Source organism: Trichosurus vulpecula, chromosome 1 (genome assembly GCF_011100635.1).
Source record: "Trichosurus vulpecula isolate mTriVul1 chromosome 1, mTriVul1.pri, whole genome shotgun sequence".
Classification (NCBI taxonomy): domain Eukaryota; kingdom Metazoa; phylum Chordata; class Mammalia; order Diprotodontia; family Phalangeridae; genus Trichosurus; species Trichosurus vulpecula.
This window is the reverse complement of record NC_050573.1, coordinates 143,647,637-143,669,300: the sequence shown is the minus strand read 5'-3', so window position 1 is coordinate 143,669,300 and position 21,664 is coordinate 143,647,637. Positions and strand designations below refer to the sequence as shown.

The 21,664-nt window shown below is 35.5% G+C and overlaps 1 protein-coding gene across 5 annotated transcripts in view; it reads right to left on the bottom strand.

Moving 5' to 3' along the window:
• The window catches only part of UBR5 (ubiquitin protein ligase E3 component n-recognin 5), a 187,746-nt gene that overhangs the window by 21,340 nt on the left and 144,742 nt on the right, over positions 1-21,664 (bottom strand). For all 5 annotated transcript variants that reach the window (XM_036764156.1, XM_036764165.1, XM_036764175.1 and 2 more), the window contains 14 exons: positions 19,448-19,571; positions 18,831-18,942; positions 18,243-18,374; positions 13,387-13,644; positions 12,786-13,054; positions 12,366-12,577; positions 8,591-8,821; positions 6,596-6,669; positions 5,252-5,424; positions 5,040-5,153; positions 3,135-3,355; positions 2,367-2,487; positions 2,181-2,279; positions 1,330-1,573 (listed from right to left, as the gene is read on the bottom strand). In XM_036764156.1, the coding sequence (XP_036620051.1) occupies positions 1,330-1,573; positions 2,181-2,279; positions 2,367-2,487; positions 3,135-3,355; positions 5,040-5,153; positions 5,252-5,424; positions 6,596-6,669; positions 8,591-8,821; positions 12,366-12,577; positions 12,786-13,054; positions 13,387-13,644; positions 18,243-18,374; positions 18,831-18,942; positions 19,448-19,571 (2,384 nt within the window). The remainder of the gene's footprint in view (positions 1-1,329; positions 1,574-2,180; positions 2,280-2,366; positions 2,488-3,134; positions 3,356-5,039; positions 5,154-5,251; positions 5,425-6,595; positions 6,670-8,590; positions 8,822-12,365; positions 12,578-12,785; positions 13,055-13,386; positions 13,645-18,242; positions 18,375-18,830; positions 18,943-19,447; positions 19,572-21,664) is intronic.

Sequence of the window (21,664 nt, the reverse complement as noted above, 5' to 3'; positions counted from 1 at the left end):
TACTGAATTCACTCTTATAAGCCATTTCTTTTTTACTGTTGGAAAAACTATACAGCAGTCTGGCAGAAATTAGGCTTAGATCAACATCTTATACAATATTCTACAAGAAATTCAAAATGGATGTAAGAAATCATACCTTTCACAACTATGGATAGGAGATTATCAACTAAGTAAGGGACAGAAGCAAACTACCAAAGTTTTTTTAAAAGATGACTTTGATTACATAAAACTGAAAGGCTTCTGCATAAACAAAATACATGTAAGGTAAAAAAAAATATATGTGTATTCTCTCCCCCCACCAAAGCATTTCCCCTAAAAAGAATTGTAAACTATTCACAAACATTGGAAAAAATGCTCCAAACCCCTTATAATAACATATAAGGAAATCAAAACCCAGAGATTTCCCTATATAGTCTGCAAAATGACAAAGATGGAAATGGTTGATATGGGAAGACAGATACACTAATGCATAGGTGGTACAGCTGTGAATCAGTGCAACCATTTTGGAAAATGATTTGGAACTATGTAAATAAATTGACTAAAGTATTTATATCCTTCTAGGCTTGACCAGAAGGAACCTGAGAAAGGCTAGAAAGCCACCCTCACAGGAACTTCAACAATATTGCGAATAGAAAAAGAATGGCAACTTTGGGCCAGGATGACAGCTGTTCCTTGGCCTGATCCATGATCTAAAAGAAAAGGACCCTCAACTCTAAGCACCATCAATATATAGAAAGCCCTGGGAGAATTACATTTTACTTGACCATTTTTCATAACTGCTTAGATATAATGCTTCCCTTTTCTCAGGGAGATCAAAATTGAAGTAAAAAAAACCATTAATTTCTGAACTGGGACAAGGATTAGGGAAGGACAGAAAAGGTTTAGAATCTCAGAATTTCAAAGCTTAAACAGAGGTCAGATAACCAGTCTCCTTACTCTTCTTTCTTTTAGGACTATGACTTCTCGGCATGAAGGGAAAACCTGTCCATTTTTGTGGTGAGTTAATGGAAAGTACAGAAGGTCACCTTAACAGAAATTACTGGTGTGGTTTTGTAGTAGTATTTGGTCTATTCCAAATGTAATGACTTTTAAATCCACAATATGTGAAGTAGATAAAATTAAAAATTAAAATTAAATCACCAGGTTTTCCTGAACACAGCTAGTTAAGGTAAAGACTAAACTGAATTAATCTATATTATAAACAAAATATCTGAATATCTGTAGTTTATATTGTTATGTTATTTCACTATCAACAAGGGATGAGGTAAACTCCATTATACTTTAAATTATAATTTAAATTATACATTAAACTCCTTAAAGAATACTTACTGGTATGTGTACCCTTGTTGGCATTCTGAATACAATCTAGATTCGGCAGTTTTTCATTTGACAAAAAAGCTTGTGCAATAGCAGTATAGAAACTTCGCGCCACACCACTGCCCTCTCCTGGTTCATCTTTAAATGTAACTTTTACTCTATGTACAGCCATTGGAGTAGTAGCACATCTGCGACCAAAATGATTGTTAAGCTGCCTCATTGTTTGCTGAATTAGAAGATCTCGATCTCGATCAACCTAATGAAATACATAAGAAAAGACTCATTTAACTTGATCACAAAACATTTATTGATTACTTTTCCTAGGTAAAACAACTTAAAAAGTAAATATTTTCTTTCGCTAACAATTTAAAATGTTTCTTATGCATAATTGAAAACTATCAAAATTCTTAACCTTTCCAAAAAACTTAGTGTCTCAAAGCACTAGTCTCAGGTAAATAGCTGGTGGCACAGCTAATAGGGCACTGGGCCTAGAATATGGAAGACCAAGTTCAGATCTGGTTTCAGACACTTCACCACTGTGGGCAAAGCCATGCTTTCCTCAATTTTTTCAACTGTAAAATGGGGGTAATAATGGCACCTACCTTGCAGGGTTGTTATGAAGATCAAGTGAAATAATTTTTGTAAAAGGGCTTAATAGAGTGCCTGGCACATAGTAGGCACTGCATATTCCCCACCCCCTTCATGTAAATCAGAATAAAATTGTCTCATTTCTAAAGTTTCTCACAACTAGATAATAAATGTGTTACTCATACCTAATGGAATACTATCATTTGCATTCAGTCTAAGTTCACCGCAACTATCACAAAAAGTATAAAACTTATAAAGAAACACAATACCTTTACCTCTAATGTTAAATCTCTTGATTGCTGATTTCTCAGTTTTTCCATCTCTCTACGGAATTTTGATTCTTTTACTTCAAAACCACCTAATTCAGTGAGGATCTTAAACAATTACAAAATGACAGCATTAGTTTCTGAAATGAAAACAAACATACATACAACAGCATCTACAATGAAGAAATTACATACTGATCCAGGTTCTGCTCCAACATCTTCCATAAACACTCTGCCAAATAACTCTAAAGAAAGGCGCCAGCGTCCCAGTAACATATCATGAGATATAACCATTCCCATGAAACTGCATTGAGGCCTGAAAGAAAAAAGGGGGAAAGCAGGATCATTTAGCTAACACTGCAGGTTAACTGGCGATGTAAACTATAAATCAAGACTTCTGCTTCAACTTCAGCAATCATTACATTGCATTGATCATTGCAATTCCAGAAGACTCATGATGAAGCACATTACCCACCTGCTGACAGAGGTGATGTACTCAAGAATACAGTTGGGACACATTTTTTTTTGGACATGGCCAATGGTGAAATTTGTTTTGCTCTACTACACGTTTGAAATGGTGTTCCCCTTCTACTGGTTTTTTCTCAATGGAAAAGGACAGAAGATAAATTTTTAACTGAAAAAAATTAATTAAAAAACAATCCTACATTCATTTATCACTAAGGAAACAAAATGCAAATACAAAAGAATATGTGATTTTGTCAGCATGGATACTGGCTGGTATGAAAACTCATATCAACAGAAAGTGACAAGCTATCCATGAACTAGTGTCTAAGTTCAAGTGAACTTCCTGAGATGCGCAGAGTTTGAGTGACCTGTCTGGGTCACAAAGCTATTAAGTGTTAGGAGTGGGATTTGAACCTATTTCTTTCTAACTCTAAGCCCAATATGCTTATCTACTAAATCAGAGTCTCTATGAAACTTATAGTAATATTTTTTAAATACCTGAATGACGTTAGAGGAGGCCCTTCACTTTCAGTCAATCCTATTTCAGCCAACAAACTACTTTTCAATTGTGCTGCAAGGTCATGAGCAGATGGTCCTGGTTTTGAACTCTCAGATTCTTCTGTCAGCAAATTTTGCTCTTCCCCTTCTTTCTTTTGCCGATTTTGCATGTTCATTACATTTTTCAGGTTGGCAGCATAAGACATTTTAGTTGGAAGAACCTGAAGAATTAATTTCAGGAATGAGTGATACATTTCAAAATCAATTCAAGACACCATCTCAAAACTTAATAATTCTCTAATAGTCAAAGGAAATTAACTCCCACCAAGAAAACGTGACTACAGTAATTCAACTTACTAATCACTCAGTCCAACTAGCTAGTACAACTTACCTCATCTGCTGGGTATTAACCACTACTTTTAAAATTTATATTAGCATCTCAGAAATTTCTAAGACATTTTTATATTTGTGTCATATAAATCCCCTTATCATTCTTACTTTGTACTTTCTTCCATCCCTAAAATACTTTCCAAACTATCTTTGACTGCATTTTTTTCCACGGACACTTCACACTGATCGCTCCAAATTCTTGAATTCACTAAGTATGAGTATTTCTTTTTGAGTCCCAAATATGTGTATGTGTACACACACACACACCAGCATTTTTTAAAAAAAGAGGCAAACACAAACAATCATTTTATATGGTGAAGAAAAAACTTCCACAAAACATGGCACAGAAGCCCTTGTTTAACAAGTTAGCTTGGGTAGGGAACTTGGACAAACATATATTTAATATAAACTGTAACTACTTGTATTAAAAGTGAAAGTCAAGTGGAAGAAATCTTTTCAGTGGCTATCCTGATTTTCATCTCAAGTTTTTCAAACATAATACCAACTAATATTTTCAAAGTGTATTACTGTTCTTAGGACAATTTCAAATATAGCAGGAGATGGATTTGATTCCAAGATCCCATTTAATTTTTATAATCTTGTGAGGTAAACAAAGCACACATATCTCCATTTTCCAGAAGACATCAAGGTTTAGAGCCAAGATTAGGACTAAGGTCTTCTTACTCCCAATACAGCATCCCCCCCCCCCCCAAATATATCATGTCACCACACTAATATTTTACTGATCATGTCTTGTTTATCTGGAGATTTCTAATATAATTTCTCTTGGGAATATTTAGGTGGATCCAAAACATCTAGTCTAGTTATAGAACATACCTGAAAAAAAATTACCTGAAAAATGTTAATGGTGTTTTTCCCCCCTAGAAAGGGGGCAACCTTTTCAATGACTGTCACTCTTTTCATAGCAATATGAAATTAAAACTCAGTGCCCTTCACACCTCAGTTATTACAAAGTGCTGTTTTTAAGGCAATTCTACATTTCAAAGCTATGCCTATTCCGTTTTGATGGACCATTCATTCTAAGATGTCAAATTCTAGGAACATCCTGTTTTGAAAGATGGTCCTTACTAATGGAAAAAAAAAACCCACAACTTTTCAAGATACACATCTTTGATGATAACAGTACAAAAAAAAAAAAAGAGGTGCTAACAAGTTTCAATTAGTTCATTAGAATCCTAATTCTTGAGATTTAGAAAATTTTCAAACACAAATCTATTTACACCTCTTTATTCAATATATAATGCTGAATGAAGGTCAAAGAAACACCAACTCACCTCCCTTGCTAAGAGCCTCACTATTTCAATTTATAACAAAAGAAAAATCAAGATTTATAGAAGCACTACCTATAGAGAATGTGTATAAATGGAAGCGACAGCACTTTTGAACACTTCCCTTAGCTTTCTGGAGTTCATACTTTCTTTTAAAAAGGTGCCATGCTAAAGTAAAACTGCATTAATTTCTATTAAAAAATGGTTCAGATTATTGCAGTCTTACCTCAAGGCAGTTTCTATCCACTGTAACTTCCATTAAGCATTTCCCACTACTGGCAGATGATGAATAGAGACCCTGACTGGGACGGCCAAAAAGATCCTCTTTTCTAGCATTTGGCTGTAATTTCAACAGAAACATTCTAGTTATGCTACACATTTAATTTAGTTAAAATTTAGACAAACCCAAAAGATTTCAGAACTGGCCTTTAGTTTCACCTGTAGTAGATGTGGCTGATCAGCCAAAGGGATGGCTTCAGCCAAAGGTACTTCAAAAGGATTTGGCGGTATACACCCAAGGAATGTCATGGAATCCGATCGTCGGAAAAATGGATGATTCTGTCCAGTTTCTGCAGTGAGCGTATCATCGTCTTTATCATTCAGCGTGGCACCTAAATATCAAGAAAAAAAGTTTGTTTTTTAAAAATGGATTTATTACCTGGGCCTTTTGAAAATTAAAACTCATCCTAAATTTCCTGAAGTTACAAAACTTCAATGCCACTCAGAAACAATGGACAAATAGTCCCCAAACATTAGAATATTTGTTGTTAGGAAGATCTCAACCAAAAAACAAAAAAAGAAATTTTAAAAAAAGAAAGATCTGAGCCTTCAGTACAAATTACTCTGACTCTACTAAGGAAAAGTTTCCAGTAGGCATTTATAGGAACAATTGGTGATGCCAAAATCAAAGATCTTTCCTGGTTTCTCCCAAAACTGCTGTAATTCTCTCCCCCTACAGGAGACAAAGTGGAAAATATGTCTAACACCTTAGACCTCCATTCCTGAAAGATGTTTTGAATGAGAAATGGAAAGACTGCTCAGATGCGAAAATCTTAACATGTGCTACCCTATTTCCTCTGCTCTTCAACAAAGACAAACCCAAGTTAAGAGAAAAAAGTCAGAAGCAATTTATGCATAATGATCACCCAAGGAATGTATGTGTTTACAAGACAATTTGGGAGATATGCCCATGGAACCCTACCTTACTCTCACTGCTAGAGAAAATTGCTAACCAACAAGCTGATAAATATAATGTCCCAATCCTGACATTCATGAGCTAAAATTATAGTTGGATGTACAACAGTCAAGATCCCTTGGCCATTTTCACTGTTTTGCAGCTTATTAACTACAAAATAATAAAGTAAATTTAGATTTTTATACTTGGGTAATTCTGTTGTATCAATAATACATTTTTTACTGCCTTCATAAGATAAATTCATTAATGCATGTAATTCTGTTAATCCTTTGTGCCAAGGAGTTCTTCAACATATCCAAAGGAAAACATGTATGTCAAAAGGAGAAATAACAAAAAGAGATATGAAGGAAAAGTGAGGAAATATGGAATTGGAAAGATAGAATGGAAACTCCATATTAAAAAAAAATCAGCAATGAATATAAAAATACAAATAAGATGCATACAAGCAAGAAAATATTTGGAATAAAGCATGAAGAAAAGAGAAATTCCCAACCAGATCAAAAAATATATGAAGTTAAAAAGCTTGAAAGAATAATATTGAGGCAGTCATTTCTTGAAATAGATTAGCAGTTTTTCTTCGCACTAACTTTGATTGGTGTCATCATCATTTTCGTGTTCTGAATCTTCATTGTCAATACCTAGTTCCAAGAGCTCCCGGGTCCTAAAAAAGAATGAGTCAGTCATTTGGCCTGAGATAGTTTTGACTGCATCCATACCAGGTAAAGTGGGGTCACAGAAAGAAAAACACCAAAGCACATGAAACCACGTGGAAGAGTCATGGATTTCAGGGCAATTGCAAAGAGGCTAGCTTGATAAGTTGTCAACAGCATTTGGGTGGGTGGCTGGGTTGGGTTTTTTTTTCTTGTTTTGTAGAGGGGTTATCTTTTTGTTTTTCTGCATTAAGTTTAAAATGTTTGCATTTATGATTTATCTTGTAACCACAAACTAGTTTGGCCACCCACTGAACTAATCAACTGATTCAGTTAAAAAAAAAGGTCAACTCATCCAATAACTAACAACTCTTTGATTACAATGGCAAAAGTAATTTCTCTGTGTAAACATGAAAATAAGGATATGCAATTAGCTGGCATAGCTAAGAGTAAAAGAAAACTTAGAATTTCTGAAAGTAGTATGCTGAGGAGCTGCTGTCAGCACATGTTTTGATTAACAACTGGAAACAGGAACAGAACTTCCAGCTCAAGGATAGCACTACAAATGATACCTAATTTCAGGCTACAGAAAACACTGAGCTACACTTCTCATCCTTAGGGATCTTATGTATCATATGCAAACAATCTGTGTTAAGTCAGATGAGTTTATACCACTATGTTTTCCCCATAAGTTATTATTGCCGAGAGTATTATTTCCATTATTTGTTCTCATTGCTTATTACCATTATTTTATTCCAATGTGTAATTTGAATTCCTAAAGTTCCAAAACTCACAAGAGGGCATATGCTAGGGTCAATTATGAAGCCACATTCTTTCTGCTAAAACAATAACACTGAACAAATCATAACCTTTGAAAAAGACTAAAATTTCCCATATTTTATTCAATAATTTTCCAAACCAAAGAACTTAAGTCTGGCTAAAAAAAAAGTTGCCATAAAAATGGCAGTTAGTTGAATAAAGCTTTACAAAATTATGTTTTAAATTGAACCAAATATAGATAACAAAAAAAACCACATATATTAGTTATTTAAGGTTAAGGAGGCTTAAACTCCATTCAACCAATAATTTGACTTACGAGGTACAACCTATCAAACTTTTTAGCTTAACACAATACAACTACTTGCTACAGAGTGAATACATGATACCACCAAAAGTTGGCTATAAATGTATTCTTGTTATAACTTTGTACTCGGAAGTCTGTCTAGATTAGCTTGTCTCAATTAACAGAGATAAAGAAGAGTTTAAGTATGACATTATGTGAATCTGAAAATGTAACTCATTCTCTTTACAAAGCATGAATTATTATAGAACATACAACACAATAAGATACTACAGTCAAATATATTATTCTAAAGAAAAAAAATAAGCAGCTGTCAATGTTTCATAGGGAAGTAAGTGGTATTTGACTTAAAGACCTTAAATCACATAAGATTTAAAGTAGGCTCCTGCTTTTGACTCTTTTGTCTACATTTTTTTGTTCACTCTAATTTAGAATTACTAAAGATATGAGTCTTAACCTTCTTTTTCAAAGTTCTTAATAGCTCTACTCTGTGACTAAGGTGTAAGGGTAAGGAAAAAAAATGTGACATATACAAGTTTTGTAATACTGGGTAACAAAGTAATAAATATTTAATTAAGTTTAAATTGAGACAAAACCATAATACAGCCACCTCAAACACTAATCTCAGTACAGAATACAACGTTATTGGTTAAAGTGGTAGGTACAGAGGAGAAAACAAACAAGAAATATGTTCCTGTAGAGGATCAAGATCGTTGGGTAGCCTGCTTTGGCACATGTAACTTTTCCTTACAGTCTTCTTTGTCCAATTTTGATCTCTTATCTCTGAAGTCTGGTGACATGAAAATAAAGGTAATCCCAAGCAAGTAAGTTTTAAAGCTGGAGTAGTTTACCTTTTGCGTTCCAGCTGAGGTGTATCCAAGGTTGTCTGTTGGTTCATTGCTTTAATCCAATAAATAAGGGCTTGAAAAACATAGGCTACATGTTTCAGTGAGCAAACATCCAAAACAGGAAGAACATCAGAATGCTCATCATTATGAGATCTCATTAAAGAAAGGGCGTAATTTAAGAAGTCACCTCGAGCAGACATCATTCCTTGGCGGGCACTGAGTAAAGTGGCACGCCTGTAGAAACAAAAACAAAACAGCTGAAACTGAAAACTCTGAAAGTATAATGACCAAGTTTGACTCCAAAGTAGATATATAACAAGCCACCTCTTCCAGGTTCTTTGCAGAGATGGAAGAAGTAGTTTAGAACACTGAATATAGTGTCAGGCTTTCTGACTATGTTGATTAGTTTTGATTTGTTATAAGGGACTGTTCTTTGGCAGTGATGGAAAAGAGATAAATTGGGAAATATAAAAGATGTGTAAAAACAAAATAAATCAATAAAATTTATTTAGCAAAGAAAAATGGATAAGTAAAATGTGATTTTGCTGTCATAATTTTACCAATTAGTAGCTTGAAAACACTCATTAATAACAAAATAGTATAAATATCACTTCAGGGCAAAGACTTTTTGTTTTGTTTTTGTACCCAAGGACACTGCTTTCCTTAAACATAGTAGACACATACTAAATGCCTGTTGAAATGAATGGATTATATTATCTCCCTGAATCTGCTTTCAGATCTAATAATGCCTACTATTATACCCAATACTTAGCACAGTTAGCACTTAGTAGATGTTTGTATTCATTCATAATAAATATATACTTCCACAGCTAGCTGTGAAGGAATTTTCAAGTGCCTATTGTAATGGATCTCACATTTTAGGAAGGACATTGAGCCGAAGAGTGTCTCTAAGAAGGTAACCAAGACATGAAAGCCCATGAGGATAGGCTAAAGTAAGAAAAAATCCTTGGAGGGAAAAAGAATGGGGAACTGGTGTGTGGGTATGTAGAGAGGGGGGAAGAGAAAAAAATGACACCTGTGGTTCAAGTATTTGAAGGCCTACCACCTGGAGGAGGAAATGGATCAGATACAAAGAGGTAGATATGATGTTAAGGAAAATATCCAAATATATGGAAAGGGGTGGGTTCTGTCTACCTCTTTGGAGGTCTTTAACGACAGACTACATGACAAAGGGATTATTCTTCCTCCAGTATGTATCTGGACAACTGGCTTCTAATGTCCCTTCTATCTTGAATGCTGTTCTAATAACAGAAGTAATATTTTCCTGTTCAAAGAGGTAGGCGCAGTATGCTACACACTAAGCAAAGAGTTAAACCCTTCAAGTTAAGCTTTCAAGAAAGTTGTTGTTTTTGTTCAGTTGTTTCAGTCCTGACTCTTGGTGACCTCATTTGTGATATTCTGGCAAAGAAGCCACTAGAGATGAGTCTTCCTGGCGCTCTACTGTGCCACCTGTTGTTTAATTGAGCTAAAAATGCATAGGACTAAGACTTTACAGAATAGACTTCCTAAGAAAAGGGATTTCATTCACCTTTACAAGACTTATTTTGGTCATGAAATCCAAGAATGTACTTCCAACTGTGTTGCTGACTTTTGATCCTTGATATCTGGCCTGGATGTCAAACTAAATACATCTTAATCTTAGCCCTAAAACCAAATTTATCTTATCTCCAAATAAACCCTTCTTCTTGATTGTCCTCATTTTCTTTATGGATCTTCCAACACTCTGCCAAGTAACTCCAACAACCAAGCAGTCCTCCTTTCCAATATCTCTCTCAAAACTATTCCTTTTCCTCCTTTCTCCTCATGGCCACTGCCACTAACTCTGGCCCTTATCTCATATCTAAAGAGTTTAGTGTTACCTGTTCTTCTACCTCGTGGACACCAGTACCGCCTACACGCTACCAATTGTTTTAAAGGTACCCTTTAACCCATGTCACCACCCCCCTCAAAAACTTCCTGTCTACTGAATAAAATCAAAGCTCCTTGTGCTGGAATTTGAGCTCCTATACAACATAGTCCCAAATTTCCAAGTCCAACCTTTTCAGCTTGACTTCCAACATTCACCTTTAATATTCTCTAAGCTCTAGAGAGGAAGCTACGTGGCACAGTGAAAGCTAGCTCAGACACTAGCTGTTTGATATTGGGTAAGTCATTTAGCCCTCTCTGCCTCAGTTTCAACTGGAAAATGAGCTGGAAAAAAAAGAAAATAGGAAACCACTACAGTATCTTTGTCAAGAAACCTCTAAATTCTAAAACACAAAGAGTTGGAAACGACTGAACCAATATTTTACGGAGAAGAAAATAGCAAACCACTCCATTATCTCTGCCAAGAAAACCCAAAATGAGGTCATGAAGAGTTGTACATGACTGAAAAAGGACTGAACAAAATACTCTGGCCAGACTGGAATGGGTGTCTTTTCCTAAATCACAATATTTCTTTTAGTAATAATGACCTTCTCTTCTCCCATCTTTGTCTATAAGTATCTCGAATTCTAAGGCCCAGATAAAACACTACATGTAATCAACACAGGCAGAAGTGAACCATTTTTCTTTTACAAGTCTATTTTATTCTACTTACATATAGCACATTGAATTCTAGCAGTAGAGTTATCTGTCACTATCTCTACTTTTGGATTACATGCCCCATGCAGAAACTGTATCTTGTATGACTGTATCTTGTGGAGCATCAAGCATAATATCAGGGACTAAATACATTATTTTTTTTTTATCAATAAAGAGTACACTCAAAACTACTCTTGGTGAACTTATGGGAAGACATGGACAAGAGTAACACAGAAAAGGTTGAGACAAGCATTCTTGGAATGACATCCAAATCAATCAAATGACAAAACACTACTTGCATCTCATCTGAGCATGTATTCAAGGACAAACATTCAACCAGTGACACAATCCCTCTTAGGAAATGATCCTTCTTTCAGCAGCTGGTGGCAGAGTGGACAGTGTGCTCAGCTTGAAGTCAGGAAGACCTTCATTCAAATCTTGACCCAGACACTTATCAGCTGTGCAGTCCTGGGCAAGTTGCTTAACTTTTGTTTGCCTTAGTTTCCTCAACTGTAAAATCGGGATAACAACTGCATCTGTCTCCCAGGGATGTTGTAAAGATCAAATGAGAGAATAGCAATAAAAAGTGCTTAGCACAGTACCCAGCACATAGTAAGCCCTTTATAAACGCTTGTATTCCCTTCCCTTCCTCTTTTTTCTTTATATCTATTCTTCACTAAAGCTACTTCATCAAGTCTTCACCAAGACTACTATATAAGTTCTATGATGGAAGGCAAAGGGATAGTTTAGTTGTTTTTTTTCCTCTCTCCAAGCACTCAGACAAGGCTCTGCACATAAAGTGCTTGGAAAGTGTATTTATGAAAGATGTTCCTTAATTCAAACCTCTGAATAACAATTTATTCTATCCCTTGTCTTCCCCTCTGTATTTCACTACAAAAACCATTCATTACCAGTATGGATACAATTACTGGAGAAGGCCATTTTGGGCTGGTAAATATCCATTTTAAGACAGATGGAAAATCCATGGAAGTCTAGGACATAATTATATCATTTTATTATAACCCTATACTTTAAATTTTAAAGTAGTCAAACATGGATACTTGTTTTCTTGATTCCAAGCCAATTTAGACTATCAATATGGAGAATTAAAGAATATTCTTCGACTCCAGTCTACAAAGAGTTCTCTTTTAAAACTGGGGAGAACATTAAAAAAAAAAAAAAAAAGACTTCATACCGTCGGCCCTCCAGCGTTCTTAAACTAGCCTCCTCACGAGCAGTCATTCTTTCCCTCCTGGTTGAATTCTGAGAAGCATGAAGAGGGTGGTTTGGATGCCCAGGATCACCAGCAGATGCTAGTGCAGAACCATAACGTAATTGGGCTTCTGTAGAATCCATAATACTGACCATCCAATTCCATGTAGGAATCAGCTTTTCTTCTACATAATTCTATTTAAAAAACAAAAAACAAGAAGATGATGCAATGGAATAAGACAGAGCAAGGCTAGTTCAAGAAATATATTTATAGTTTTAAAGACTGCTTTACATACGTAGGTGACTGAATAATATACCTGCTGACATTTTAATACGTCACATGTAATTATCATAATAATAACAGAAGGCAGAAAGCTACTAAGCATTTTGAGTTGGTTCATACCTGTAAGTTTACTGCATCTTGATAAGTCAGTTTCACAGCTGCTGGGATCTGAGAGTACACAAGGTGGTTGTATTTGGGAATAAGACCCATCAAGTCAGAGATTTGTCTGATGACGATGCTATATGCCCTTGCTAAACTGCTTGCGGATGTTAAGTAGCTACTGGCATTGCTAGCTTCGAGAGCAGCGGCAGCAGCTGCAGCACTTGTACTGATGGTACCACTACGGCGTAAGTTGGATGGATCAATATAGATCAAACCTGCTGAACTGGCTAAAAGGAAGAAAAAAATTCACAATGATCTATCCATGTACTGACCATTATATTTCTCTAGCTCTGTACATACTTAATATATAGTATTAGAATTCCCATGACAAATCTATCTGTATCAGTCCCAGAACATTCAATGAACATGCTGATTTCACAATGCTGATTTCTTTCTTGGGAACAAAGAACTCTTATAACTTATGGAAACAGGTTTGCTTTTAAAACTCAAGTCATAACACAAACTACTTTAAGATTTCATTTTTTTTCCAAAGGTAAAAATGTTTTAGTAAAAAAACCGTATTCAATCACTAATTAGAAAACACAGCATTTAGACTTGCCTGCTGGTGCTGATGTACTAGAAGGAGTTGTGCTGGTAGTTCTCTGATTTTGGGTGTTGCGTACAGCCCACTGCATAGAGCGGGGCGCTTGGGCAGCACCATTAGCATGAGAACTATTTGTGGTTCTTTCCAGTGGCTCATCAAGCATAAATGTCTCCTGTTCTATGTCATCACTCTGGCTACTGCTGCTGTCTGAATCACTGGAGTCATTGGACTGAGAGTCATCTTCAGAAAAAAAGGCAGGTACACTGCTGGCACCTAAATTTATTAAAATAAAGAAATTGTCCTGGATTTCTTGGTAGACTTAAATGAAATTATTTTGCTATTACAGCATATTCACTTTGAGAAAAGATACATGTACAGCAGAATCCTCTGAATGTGACCAGTGGCCCATAAAACAACTACTACTACTACTACTACTACTACTACTACAACAAAAGCTGATAAGTACTATTTATTATACTTATTTGTTATTAAACTTAGTTTTTATTATAATTTTTAATATAACAAAAATGAAAATAAATCAACATATGATTGGGAATATAAAGCTGAAGTACTGCTAAAAATAGTTTCTCTAACACTAGATAACCTATAGAATGAGAAAAGTGAGGCTAAAAAAGATGTAGCATCTCCTATGTATATAACATTATATAGCATTTTCATCAATTTAGAATGAGCAATTCAATATTGGTCAGAATTTAAGCTGATCTTTTCCCCAAAATCAGGTTTAAAGAAAACCTAAGAGCAGCCTACAATCATTTTCTTTTTTTTTTTTTTTAATTCTTTTTGCAGGGGGGGAAGGCAGGGCAATTGGGGTTAAGTGACTTGCCCAAGGTCACACAGCTAGAAAGTGTCAAGTGTCTGAGGCCGGATTTGAACTCAGGTCCTCCTGACTCCAGGGCCAGTGCTCTACTCACTGTGCCACCTAGCTGCCCCAACAATCATGTTCTTAATACCATATGAAGAAAAGTTATGATTTAGGCTGAGACTCCAGGAAACAAAAAGAAATTTAAGTTACTTCACAACTTTTCTTCTACAGATCATTTGTCCTTGTGGAAAGTGATGCTAGTCTCCTGGTGAGATGTTAGTGACTGAATCTGTCTAAAAGTTGCCTGTGTTTTATAGATGGTATAAATGAGTCACCGTCACAAAATTAGACATCTATCAATTGGGCTAAGATGTAGTTATGAGCTGAATTTTAAAATAGCAATTATTAACTACACTAAAACATCTGAGATGGTGCAGAGCACATGTACTTGGAGTCTAGCCTCATCTCTTCACTTAGGAGCCATATGCTGCTCACTGGCAGGTCATGAGCTTCCCTAAGCCTTTATCTTTTATCCACAGAAAATGAGGGGAATAATATTTAGCTATTTCTTTCAGGGGGTTGTTGGGAGGAAAACACTTTGCAAATGCTAAAATGTTATATAAATACACAATTAGTAGAGAAGGAGAAAAATAAATATAGATAGGTCATTCACTGTGGGTAAGATAAAGGGGGAAAAAGAGGGCTGTTCTCCCTTAAGAAGCTTTTGAAGGGACACTATAGGGTAAGTTCCTTACTTCATGAAGAAACAATGAGAAAATGCAATCAGCAATGAAAATACTCAATTCATACTCAATTAAAAACACCAAAAATCATATTACATATGATGACTACCAGTAAGCAACCTTTAAAGGTGACAGAGAATTGAAAAAGAAAATAAGCTTGGCTGGCACAATTCAGACAGATAAGAGTTTGACCAAGTATCTTCCACAGTGTTATTCTTCACTAACTTCCCTAATTCTAGTACAAACTGTATAGGACTAAGAGATGGACCCAAACAAAACATCAAAGTCAGGGTGTATCCTATGCAACCTTAGTCTCAAGTGGTCTAGCCTCTGTACTTCCTCGATTGACTTACTGTTCACTTCAAGGTCATGTCCTATCATTTTCCCCCATTCTAATGCAAGAGCCAGTATAGTCATTTACCATCCAATTTAGCTTTTTACCAAAATCCAAGTATTCTGAGGAATGTGTGAGAGTATCACGTGACACCTCAACTGTGCTCTTTTCTGCTTCTACAAAGTGCCCTGTGCCCTTAATATAATAACACAAAGTATATCTTTTTTATAAAAAAACTATGGGAAATGGGGGTGGGGGGAAGAGGAGGGAAAAGGAGAAGTTTAATGAACACTAAAAATAATCAAATAATAAAATTTTAAAAAATAAGAGGCTTGGTGCTCCTTTCCCAAGAAAGACTAATGCTAGGAGGAGAGGATTCTGGGAAGATGGAGGTCAGAAAACTTTGGGCTCTCCAAATTTCCTCCACAGAAAATGACAAAACACTGTCTCAGAGCAATTACAGAGGAGCAGAAATAAACAAAAGTCAGGGTAAAGCAGTTGATCTCAATCTCCCAAGACAACTTAAGAAGACCCCAGGAAAGAAGGGACCTGTGTGAAACACCTCCAGGCTAACTCTGCAGCATGAATAAACAACAAGCCCTGGGGGCAGTTGGGGTGGGGAGGCAGCCTCAGACTCAGAAACTTTCACCTCACATACAGCTGTTCAGATGCGTCCCAGGCTGTGGCTGGGGGGAGAAAGAACTAGCACACACCCAGGGAGTGCAGTAGCAGAGGGGCGGGGACCGTGCTGACTATGGGTACTTGCAGGAGAGCAGATTCCCTGGTTTCAGTTCCAGGAGAGAGAGGACAGCTGTAGTTTGCAGCCACCAGAGGGACCATAGGGAGCAAGATCATTTGTGGCTTAGAAGTAGAGAGGAGAGCACAAAGTTAAGCTCCAGGCCAGACATCAGAAAATAACAGTAAGAAAGAACTGAGGCTTGTGGCATTACTCCCCATACTTCAGTACTACAACTTGATCATACTAATAGCTGCAAAAATAAAATAAAAATAACCAAGCAAAGGAGAAAGAATCCAACCATAGATAGTTACTATGGGAATAGAGAAGATCTGGGTTCATATTCATAAGATAATGGAGCTGAAAAGGTCACCCCTTTTTCAATGAGAAAACTCAAATGCTCCCAAGCACAAAAATATTTCTTAGAAAAACTTTTTAAAAAAGACATTTAACAAACTGAAAGACTTTCAGGTATTTGTGACAAAAACAGCAGAACTTTAAGGAAAATCTGACATACAACACCCAGGAAAAATACAAAGCAAACATTATAAAGGACTCAAGGTCAAAGTGTTTATAGACATATATGAAAATATCAGTTTTATTATGACTGTCATTTTCATTTGGGTAATTTAAAAGAAATAGGTTGAGTACGACTGGGTGATTCTAAAGAAAATATAACAATGTAGGGAGAGATAAAAAACGCAATTATCTCATACAAATGAGGCAAAAAAGGAAAAACTGATAAAGAAGCTAGTGGGCAAAGGGCGGATAGTGCTGAAACCTTTCTCTAAACAGGAGTGGGTTAAAGAGGGAAGAACATCTATATCTAGAAGGATATAAAAGTCTTCTATATTTAAGAAAGAAATAAGAGGGCAAGATGATGTGGGGGAGGATAAGGAAGGATTCTTGGAGTGGTGGGGAGGTTAAGGAATAGAAGGGCAAGGTGGGGGGTAGAAGTAAAGCAGAGGAGTGAGGAGGGATAGGAATAGGGTGAGAAGGATAGTGAGGAAATACAGGAAGGAGGAAAATATACAAGTAACTATAGCTAAGAATGGGAATGGGATGACTTTACCCATAAAATGGAAACTGATAGCAGATTAAAAATTTGAATTCAACAATATGCTGCTTTCAGGAAATGATATAAAAATGAAAGATACACACAAAAATAAAATAAAGGTCAGGAGTAAAATTTATTATATATAAAAAAGCAGGGGTAGTAATTATAATTTCAGACAAAATTAAAGCTAAAAGAGAAAAAACAGGGAAACTACACTATGTCTAAGCCATATTATTCAACATTGTTTTTAATCCATTTAAAAACTAGACAGCATAAAATACCTGAGAGCATGCCTGCCAAAACAGACATAGGAACTATACTAATATAAACATAAAACACTTTGTATCCATCCACACTTCATTGAATAGCCTTCTTTGAGGGGAGAGGAAGGGGAAAAAAATTAAAAACTGCATAGCAGAGAACAAAAGAAAGCTGACAAGGAAGCAAAGAAAAGCTGTATAGCTTTGAAAACAACGTGTAGTATTTATTATATAGGTTTTCTTGAAATGGAAATTTATTACTTTATATTAAATTTTTGTGTTTTGCATGACAATTTTTTTCCTCTTCTTATTTTGTAATTAAATTAAAAATAAATTTAAAAACTTAAATAGGAAAATTAAAGACTAATACTAATAAGCTCCATCTGTAGGTCATCTGAACTGTTAAGAATAAGACTGGATCCTTAAAACCATATCTAGCAGTTATTCCAGATGGGAATAAGTAACTTCTACAAGTCTTCAATACGACTTTGTAATTCAATACGTCTTTTAAGGAAAATTTTTAAAGAAATGATTAAATTTTGCTGCTGTTGCCACAGTAACAAGGTTGTACAATGTTTAGGTGCACAGGAAAGTTAATTTCCAGATTTATCATTCTTACCCCCTCCCAAACATTCTTCCAGATTCTATGGATGATGTAGATAACATGAAAGGTAAGAGACCAAAAGGCAACGGAAACAAAAAAGTCATCATAACAATAAATAAAACATCTTTTCTTTGAACTTAAAGAACTTTTATATCAACATTAATGCAATTCATGAAACTATTTTTTTTCAGAATAAATCTTTTGAAAAAAAAATTTCAAAGCTATCTATGTCATTTGGGGTTCTAATGTATTTTGGGACCAGTAAGGTGTGCTCACATGAGAAAGGAAGGAGAAGCTGAGCTGAAACAACATACCTGCTTCTGAACCCGCAGTAGCCGCAGTCACAACACTTCTTCGTCCACTGGCATTATCTTGGTTGCTGTGGTTACTCTCACTGTCACTTTCTGTTTCAGCTGCTGCTAATAAATCTAGTTCCATATCACTCCCTTTAAAGGAGAAATATCAGTCATTCTATTGAATCAGATTAGAGACCAGAAGACACAGAAAAAGAGAAAGCATCAAGTACAAGAAACAGTGATAGAATCAGATGGAAATAAACAGTGTCACTCTTAATAAGTGACAGGTAACCACCAGCTCAAAGAGTTTAAATGGGAACAAAAACAAGGATCTGAGCATAAATGTGTGCACGCATATGTGTGTCTATTTACATACATATATATGTACATATACACAAGTATATGTAATGCAATTTCTCTGAAGAACTATTTAAAGTCTTATATACAAGGTATTCCTAAGATCCTTCATTTTCATGCTCTCTGTTCCATCCATTTTAACAAAATGATTCCATTTTCAAGGTGTTTTGTTACCATAAAATACAAAGTCCCTCTCCTTCCTCTGCCATCAAGCACTGCAGAACAAACCCCAACTAACTGGCCTCATACCATCCTCATCATGCTCATCATGCTGACCCTCCGCTTCAGCATTCTCTTCTCCATGTTCTTCTTGCTCGTCATGATGATCTTCTTCTCCAGCAACACCTTCCACAACCTCAACCTAAACCCAAAGTCAAATCATTTTAGACAAATGATAACAGTAGCCATTATAAAACTGCATTAATACTAATGTTCCTTTTATAATAATTATTCAAGTGAAATGAAAACATATTTTATGTTAAAAATTAAGTATATACTGAAGTACTGAAAGTTAACCATGCCACTAAATAACTTTGTTTCAGAAAGTGAAGGTCTTTCTAACTATTTGAAAGATATGTTTTTACGATAATGAATTAAAATCAAGTTCACTGGTATTTATCCTCGGTCAACATGTTCTAGAAAGAGAAGTGATTCAAACATTAAAGACGCCCTAAAACTTTTAAGTCACACTAACTATTTTCTACCAGGATACCAGATATTCAAAAATATATATGATGATTACACCAGAAAGATGAAGTTTAACTATTAGTCAACAAGGTATCTGATTCATTTCTGTGATAAGACAATACTATCATACTAACAAAGCAATTAAGTATTAACAACTTGATCTGATAAAACAAGACAACCTCTTCCACATCTGCTGAAACAATATCATCTTGCTCTTCATCTCTGCCCCGAACAGGCTGGGATTGACTAATACGTCTCTGTTGAGGATTCCTTATGATGTAAGATGACTGAGATTGGCTAGAACTGTAAGAAATCAGAGAAGTTTTAATATAGTACTAATATAAACAGTTGACATTTCAAATTATTAAGAAAGCATATTTTGGTTCATAAGAGAAAGATAATGGTCTAGAAATAAGACATTCTATAATTAGACTTCACTTCTAGTAAATTTATAAGCGCTACAGAAAACTTACACAGGTATTATATAGTAAATATCTCAATAAATGTATTTCAAACATAGTGCTTTAAATTCATGGAGGCAATAAATCTGTACAGTATGCCCTACACTAATCTGACCACACAACAGTATTTGTCTTGGAAGATACTGAACGAAAATATAAATAACAGCCCAATAAGTATAACTGCATTAAACACCTATACAAAATTGAAAGAGTGAAGGAACTGGGGTGGGGATGTGATTAAGATAATTTTTATAGTGAAAAACTGTCATATAGCATTTAATAACAATTTCAAATCAAATATTTTAGAGAAGAAATTGATGTTTGCATCAAAACTTCCCTAAAAGGTCCTTGATAAAAGGTATTATTGCCTTCTTTATATTAGTATCCTAAGCACAGTACCTGGAATAGATAGACTTCATAAATGCTTGTTGATGGATTAGGGAAATGTTAAAGTAACTCTGATAATCTATAAACATAAGATGTAAATTTATATGAACAGATAAAATAATTTTACTCATCGTCAGAAAACAATTTGTCGGTCTCAAAAATAGTTTTAATTTTTTCTGATGCACAACCTCCCTTTCTTCATGGGTATCAAGTTAGTACTTGAACACTTCAAAAGACAATAATTTTGTCAGTGAGGGTACTTCTATTCCAGATGGAGATCATAGGCCCTTAAGAATCTTCTGAGTTGCTAAGACATCTCACCACAAATGAATCGTTCAGTCATTTTTCAACCCTATGCAACTCTGTGACCTCATTCGAGGTTTTCTAGGCAAAGATAGTGGAGTGCTTTGCCACTTCCTTCTGCAGCTCACTTTACAGATGAGGAAACTGAGGCAAGCCATATTAAGTGACTTGCCCAGGCGCACACAGCTATAAGTGTCTGAGGCCATTAAACAGTGCACTGCCTACCAGAAAACTTAAGTGGTATTCAATGGTATTTATAAATTGTTTTTAGTAGTTTTTGAGGCAGATAAAATGAATTGATATTTACTAGTAACCTTAGTGGATTGGTCCTTCAAGGACAGATTTTTATAAAGCACCAGGGTCTTAGGCAGTCACCATCCTAAGTTGCATCTGGCAGACATTATACTATACTGGTAAAGCTTCCACATCTCAAGGTCATCACCATACCACAATGAATGAAGGCATCAGAATAGGATTACAAGTTTAGTACAAAAAAACTGCACTAAATTTGGATCCCAAATATTAGTGCTAATCAGCAAAAAACAAAAGTCCTCAGGGAGAGGATGGGGAATGAAGGCACTACTTCCTCCTCTCTGGGTTTTTGTGATGTATTCTCTTGAATCTCCTTTCACTTTCAGAACATTCCTCAGTCTCCTTAGCTGGCTCACAATCTACATTCTGCAGCCTATTTTCCCCAGGGCTCTATTCTGGGACTTCTTTTCATTTCTCTCCAAACTATCTCTAGGAGATCTAACCAGTTCCCAGGGATTTAATTATTATCACTATGCAGATGACTCAAAGATCTGCATATTATAGCCCTAGCTCTTTCCAGAGATTCAGTCCTACATCAACAATTGCTTACTGGACATTTCAAACTGGATGCCATTGAAGTATCTCAAATTGGGTATGTCTTAAACAGAACTTACTGCCTTTCCCACAAGCCCCCTCTTTAAAACTTCCCCATTTCTGCTGAAGGCACCAATATTCTAGTTTATCAAGTTCATAACTTTGGATTTACTCTCAACCTCTCATCCCATATATTTAATCAGTTGTCAAAGCTTGTCATTTCTACTTTCACATCTGTCATATCTGACCCCTTCTCTCAATTCACAAAGCTATGACTTTAGGTCATAATTGTTTTCCCTAGTCAATCCACTTCACACAGCTGCAAAAATGATTTGCCTTCAGTAGATTTAATCATTACTCTCACCTCATCAACTTCTAATGGGTCCCTGGTAGCCTCTA